This window comes from Varanus komodoensis, unplaced genomic scaffold, assembly GCF_004798865.1.
Source record: "Varanus komodoensis strain SLA01 unplaced genomic scaffold, ASM479886v1 scaffold30, whole genome shotgun sequence".
Taxonomy (NCBI): Eukaryota; Metazoa; Chordata; class Lepidosauria; order Squamata; family Varanidae; genus Varanus; species Varanus komodoensis.
The window spans coordinates 10,257,004-10,264,245 of record NW_025335762.1 but is presented as its reverse complement, the minus strand read 5'-3'; the positions used below and the strand labels follow the sequence as shown (position 1 = coordinate 10,264,245).

The window sequence follows — 7,242 nt, the reverse complement described above, 5'->3', positions numbered from 1 at the left end:
GGCAAAGATCTATACTCCATAGGAACCTGGAATGTAAGATCCATGAATCAAGGCAAGCTGGATGTGGTCAAACAAGAGATGACAAAACTGAACATCGACATCTTAGGAATCAGTGAACTAAAATGGACAGGAATGGGTGAATTTAATTCAGATGACCATCAGGTATACTACTGCGGGCAAGAATCCCTCAGAAGAAATGGAGTAGCCTTCACAGTCAATAAAAGCGTAGGAAAAGCAGTACTGGGATACAACCTCCAAAATGACGGAATGATCTCAGTTTGAATCCAAGGCAAACTATTCAACATCACAGGAGTCCAAGTCTATGCCCCAACCACTGGTGCTGAAGAGGCTGAAGTGGACCGGTTCTATGAAGGCCTACAACACCTTCTAGAATTAACACCCAAAAATGATGTCCTTATCATCATGGGGGATTGGAATGCTAAAGTAGGAAGCCAAAAGATAACTGGAATAACAGGCAAGTTTGGCCTTGGAGTACAAAATAAAGCAGGGCACAGGCTGGTAGGATTTTGTCAAGAGAATACGATGGTCATAGCAAACACTCTTTTCCAACAACCCAAGAGACAGGAGATGGTGGAGGACAGGAAGGCCTGGAGGAGTGTTGTCCATGGAGTCGCAATGGGTCGGACACGACTTTGCGACTAACAACAAGAACAATGAGTGTTGGCTGAGGCTGTTGTCTGTGATCTAAGAATGAGGTGCTTACATAAGAGTCATGCGGAAGAATAATATGTTCATCAGGTGATGTTATTGTTTACTTTGAAATGGAGTGTGCACAGATCATCACTAAGTAGCTTGTTGAGTTTCTTGCTGATGACCTTTGCTCAAATTATAAAAAGCATTCTCTGCTTCCTTTTTAATGAAGGCCAAGAAGGCTCCATCCCTGTTGTCCTTCCACGTCAGGCAACAATGTTCTTTAAAAAAACAAACAAACAAACCAGACGTTTGCTGTGTTAGAAAGACAATGTGTAGTGGTTAGTATGTTGAACTGGAAGACCTGGGTTCTAGCCCCCACTCAGCCATAAAGCTCCCTGAGTCAATTTGGGCCTATCACTGACTCTCAGTCCAATCTATGCCCCAGAGCTGTTGTGGGGATAAAATGGAGAGAAGCAGAAGAATTATGTAAGCCCCTTGCAGGCAAAAAGGTGAAGTATAAGTATAATAAATATATACGTTCACCTGCTGCTGAAGTAAGCTTCAATCTGCTGGTTGCTGATGTAATTTAATCCATGAGTTGTTGCTGGGCATGATTTTAATTTGAGAATTTTGATGTTTTAATTATAGTTTTACTATTTTATGAGACAAATTGGATAGATTACAATTATTGAGGCATGAGGACCCGGACGAGGTCCTTGAACAAGTCCGTCGCACCTGTTTACTTGACCCTTGCCCTTCATGGATGCTCATCAAAGCCAAGGACGGGGTACATACCTGGGTCCAGGAAGTTGTTGACACATCTCTGAGGGAGGATCGGGTTCCTGCCGCCTTGAAGGAGGGGCTGATCAGACCTATCTTGAAGAAGGTGAACCTGGACCCAGAGATTGCCACCAATTATAGACTGGTGGCTACTATCCCGTTCTTGGGCGAAGTGATCAAGTGGGTGGTGGGTGCATGGACAACTGCAAGCTCTCTTGCAGGAAAGCTCTCTTGGTGCTCATCTAGACCCATTCCAGTTGTGTTTCAGGCCTGGTTATGGGACTGAAACTGCCTTGGTCACCCTGTACAATGACCTGTGCCAGGAGAGGGATGGGGCAGTGTGTCTCTGTCGGTTCTCCTGGACCTCTCAGTGGCTTTTGATATCATTGGCCATGGTATCCTTCTGGTTAGGCTGACTGAGTTGGGGATTGGAGGCACCGCTCTGCAGGGGTTCCGCTCCCACTTGGCTGGCTGATTCCAGATGGTGGTGCTGGGGGATTATGACTCTGTGCCATGGCAATTATGCCATGGAGTTCTGCAGGGCTCCATTTAATCCCCGTGCTGTTTAACATCTACATAAAACTGCTGGGAGAGGTCATCCAGAGGTTTGGGCCGAGGAGTCATCAAAATGCTGAGGTGCGCCTGGTGCTGATACTTTACTCATTTCGGTGCCAGGCCAAGATCTTCTTATTTTCCAATATTTTAAGGGCTGATGTGGTTTTAATATGGGGTTTTATCTAGTTATTTATTTGATACTGCTCTTTATTGTTATACTGCCATTCTGAGAACTTGGTAAAGGACAGGGCAGAAATGCTTTTAATAATAAATACATACATGCATAAATAAAAATTATTTTATTTTAGTGTTAGCTGTCTTGAGTGCTATTTTGGAGGAAAAGGCAGGATGGAAATTCAATAAAATAAATGACTACAAATATTGTATCTGTGGTGATAAGGAAAGAAAGTTTCATCAGTGGCAATTCACATGGAGTCCCATCACTTGATGCTGCTGCCATTGCCTAAGCGCTTTGCCTGTTCTTCTTTGCAGAATGCCCTCCCATTGGGATGGAATCCCACCGAATCGAGGATGACCAAATTTTAGCTTCCTCCATGCTGCGGCATGGCTTGGGAGCCCAGCGTGGACGCCTCAACATGCAGGTAAAGCTGCCATGCACGGAAGAAATGGCCTTTTCTATCCTGTGGCTACCCACCACCTAAGCAAGCATCTACTCCTACACCTAAGAATGACTGGAAAAATCACACACACACTCCCTGTAGCTCCAACGCTGCCCCCCGCCGAATATAATAGAATCAGAGAATAGTAGAGTTGGACGGAGCTATGAAGGCCATCGAGTCCAGTCCCCTGCTCTTGCAGGACACCAAGTTTCACCATCCCACCCATGACACACTTCAATGATTCCCACACAATTATTTTCCACACTCCAATGATTTCCACACCTCTTTCTGCCTGAGGGTCAAATCCCATTTCAGAGACGTTCTTGGGGGCTTTGTTCCATTGGCAAACTGGGTCAAAGGCAATAGGTTATGGAGCCAAAGGCAGAAAAAGTGGGAAGAACTATCCTTGAATTTAGTTTTATGCACCACTAGTTTTATTTACCACTAGTAATCAAGCTTTGGGAGAGGCATTCCTAGTGTCTAGAATGGGGAAAATTCAGAATTCACAAAAGCTGAGAAACCAGCACGTGCTGATTAGCAAACTGGGAGGGGTCAGGGAAAAGGGCTCAGCCTTCTGGGGAACCTGGGAGGGCCAGAATTTGGCCCACGGTCTGACAGTCCTGCTTACATGGGTCCTTCCTCCTCCTCCTCTCTTGTCATGGCTTCTCTTCCAGGCTGGGGCCAATGAGGATGACTACTTTGACGGCGCTTGGTGTGCAGAAGATGACAGCCGCATCCAGTGGATCCAGGTGGACACCAGGAGAACCACCAAGTTCACGGGAGTCATCATGCAGGGCCGCGATTCTGTCATTCAGTACGTGTGGGTGAGGCCAAGGAGGCCGGGATCACTGGAATAGCTGCAGTGAAAGTCTGTGGAGGGAAGGCTGCTGACTTTACCTGGAACAACCCACAATCATGCAAACATTCCTATCCCTTTCTCAGCCCTCTCCTCTGGTTTTCCCAGGCCTAATTCCCATACTTCCCAGGATTTGTTCACAAGGACTAGAACTGTGCTTTTTCCTTTTGTCTCCCACAGCGAAGACTTCGTCACCACCTTCTATGTGGGCTTCAGCAATGACAGCCAGAACTGGCACATGTACAGCAACGGCTATGAGGAAATGGTATGTGTTCATTCAGCCAGGAGGCATCGCCCAGGATGATGTCACTGCAGCTTTAACAATGGTGGTGCCTGTTGAGAATATTGGAGACCATGATGGGAGTCTGGCTGGTGGTGAATGAACAGCAAGGATCTGTACTGAGGTTTAGAAGTTCAGGATTAAGGAGGCTGAGAACATCTTGGTAGGAACCGAATCTATCAATTTCTAGGTCAGTTTGCCAACATGATATGACAGTTAAAAAACCAGCAGGTTAAAAGCAGCATAACAAGCACACATGAAAAGAACATAGAAATCGAGCGAGTCAGAAGGGGTCTCCCGGGCCATCTAGTCTGACCTCCAGCTCCAGCCGGCTCCACTGCTGTAGTTACCTGTTCAAACACTAAGATCATCATCTGAGGCCCTTCTCCAGATATCCCTGCCAAGTAAGGTGAGGCAGGTGGCTATAGGCAGGAGGGCCTTTTCAGTGATGCCACCGCATCTGTGGATTGTCCTCCCCAAAGAAGTTAATTGGGCACTTATGTTACAGTCTTATCAGCACCAGGGTGGAAACCTTATTCTCTCAGGCATTCTAAGAATGGTTTTTAGCACTTTTAAATCTTAGCATTCTTTTATTTTGTTTAGATTTATTTTGTTGCTGCTGCTAGAGTGTTTTTGCACTTTGCTGCTGGCTTTATTTTGGTTTTATGATGTGATATCTTCATTTATTGTCTGTATTTATGTGCTAAATGTATCGTACATCATCCAGGATTATTGGGTGATTTAAAGCAATCATTATCTGCGTGCAATACAATGCAATGGTCACTCAGTCAAGGACAGTAAGCCCAGATGGGCTGCTGGCATTAAAGAGGCAGGGGTGGAGTGAGTAAACAGCAACTAGGAATTAGTAATACTTACATTACAGCAAGATTTTAAAGTTTTTTGTTGCCTATACAGCTAAATTGATTTCAAAATAAGGTACCACATTTTAAAAAACAAACCTTTGCTTTATTCTCAGATCTGCCAGTAGATTCCCCCTTGGATCTCCGTCCTCTTGCTACCTCCTTCGAGAGAGGAGTAGTGAGAAGACCGTGGTAGAGGACACTAGGGCAGTTCCGGGGGGGGCTCAGCAGAATGAGCCGGAGGGGCCCTAAATGCAGCAGGGTTCAGTTACAAGACTTTGAAGTAAGTGAAGTAACTCGCAGTGTAGCCTGAAGAGAGGATCCATGCATGGAAAACTACCTTAGCGTGTAGCTGCACTATAAGGACCTCAAAGGAGGGAGGCCTTAGAGCCACAAGGATAGATTTCCAGGAGTGATTTCGAGGTTGGCCCATCGTGTTCCTAGCTGGACTCATGTATTTATTTCTCCATTCGGCACCTCTCTCTTCCAGCTGTTTTATGGAAACGTCGACAAGGACACGCCTGTGATGACTGAATTTCCTGAGCCAAAGGTCGCCCGCTTCATTCGCATCTACCCACTGACCTGGAATGGAAGCCTTTGTATGAGGCTGGAAGTCCTGGGTTGTCCTCTCTCCAGTAAGCGTTGGAAAAAGCGTGGCCCCCAGGCTTCAGGAGGCAGCGCTGCAGAGAGCCTTAAGAGCTAAATGACATTTTAAAAACTGCATTGACTTAAGATAATTAGACTTTAACCTTAAATCAAGTTCTCAGGGTGGCTAATAAGGACGGTATACATGTAAGGGCTTACGTTTGCAAGGGGACAATAGTGTTTTTCCATGCAAAAGTCACAGGGTTCAATTCAACTGTGTGCTCCTTTTTTAAAGGAGCAAAACAGCATTCTTCAACCTGGTATCCTCCATCAGTCTCTATAACCCAGGAGTTATAGGGAGCCTGGGTAGCAGAGTAGTTAAACAGTGCTGGATTGGGTCTCAGGAAATCTAGGAATTAGTCCCCACTCAGCCATGAAGCCCACTGGGTGACTTTGGGCCAGTCCCTGTCCCTCAAACTAACCTACCTTACAGGGTTGTTGTGAGGATAAAATGAAGAGGCCTTGTAAATCACCTTGCAGGAGAAAGAAAGGCAGGATATAAATGCCATGTGATTAGTAATGATGGTGATGAAGACAATAATTATGATAATATTAAGCATAACATAGAAATGGATGGCAAATGCTTCTGCTTTGGACCTTGCGGAGCCGCTGCAAATCAAAATAAGTAGTTCTGTGCTAGATGAACAAAGGTTGTGACCAGACATGGAGTAGTTTTCTACAATTTATTTTGTTTTTAATGTGGAATACAGCTCTACCTCCTAGCTTTCAAACAAGCTGCCAGCTGGGCTTGAAGACCATGCCTTTAAAGAACAAGAATGCCCGTTTATCCAAGGTCACCTGGTGAACTCTGTGACTGAGTGGTGCTTGGATTATCTGAGTACAAACCCAACACCCTGCCCAGTTCAACTCCACAACACTCATAGGACTGGATTAATCCCATTCCGTTTCTTTTTTCTTTGTCCGTGTCCGTTTGTTTTTTTCAGGCATCAACAACTATTACACCCTGCAGAATGAAGTGATGACATCTGTGGACAACCTCGACTTCCGCCATCACAACTACAAAGATATGAGACAGGTGAGGATGTGTGCTGGGGCAGAGCCATGCTGCGCAAACCTTCGGTTAAACATGAGCCAGTGAAAGGGAGAGAAAACCGGGCAAATTCTTAGTTGCACAGCTGCTCCAGAGGACTCTATCTATTTCCAACTTGAGCTGAATAATCTGTGAGGTCTGTCTAGTGATGGACGTAATAGGTGCTTGATGTGCCTGGTGTTTGTGCTCTTGCAGGTACAGATCTATCACTTTAGTTGTTGTTAGTCACGAAGTCATGTCCGACTCATTGCGACCCCATGGACAACACTTCTCCAGGCCCTCCTGTCCTCCACCATCCCCCGGAGTCCACCCAAGCTCACACCAACTGCTTCAGTGACTCCGTCTAGCCACCTCATCCTCTGCTGTCCCCTTCTTCTTTTGCCATCTATTGTTCCCAGCATCAGGCTCTTCTCCAGGGAGTCCTTCCATCTCATTAGGTGGCCAAAGTATTTGAGTTTCATCTTCAGTGTCTGGCCTTCTAAAGAGCAGTCAGGGTTGATCTCCCCTAGGACTGACTGGTTTAATCGCCTTGCGGTCCAAGGGACTCTCAGGAGTCTCCTCCAGCACCACAACTCAAAGGCCTCAATACTTCTGTGCTCAGCCTTCCCTATGGTCCAGCTTTCACAGCCATACATTGCAACTGGGAAAACCATAGCCTTGACTGTACACACTTTTGTCAGCAGGGTGATGTCTCTGCTTTTAGTATGCTGTCTAGATTTGCCATAGTTTTCCTCCCCAGGAGCAAGCGTCTCTTAATTTCTTGGCTGCAGTCGCCATCTTCGGTGATCTTGGAGCCCAGGAAAAGAAAATCTGTCACTACCTCCATATCTTCCCCATCTATTTGCCAGGAAGTGAGAGGACTGGATGCCATGATCTTAGTTTTCTTAATGTTGAGTTTCAAGCCAACTTTTGTGCTCTCCTCCTTCACCCGCATCAAGAGG

The 7,242-nt window shown here is 45.9% G+C and overlaps 1 protein-coding gene across 2 annotated transcripts in view; it reads left to right on the top strand.

Moving 5' to 3' along the window:
• The window catches only part of AEBP1 (AE binding protein 1), a 50,362-nt gene that overhangs the window by 27,974 nt on the left and 15,146 nt on the right, over nt 1–7,242 (top strand). For both annotated transcript variants that reach the window (XM_044437313.1, XM_044437314.1), the window contains 5 exons: nt 2,482–2,591; nt 3,284–3,423; nt 3,646–3,730; nt 5,096–5,240; nt 6,195–6,286. In XM_044437313.1, coding sequence (XP_044293248.1) covers nt 2,482–2,591; nt 3,284–3,423; nt 3,646–3,730; nt 5,096–5,240; nt 6,195–6,286 — 572 coding nt within the window. The remainder of the gene's footprint in view (nt 1–2,481; nt 2,592–3,283; nt 3,424–3,645; nt 3,731–5,095; nt 5,241–6,194; nt 6,287–7,242) is intronic.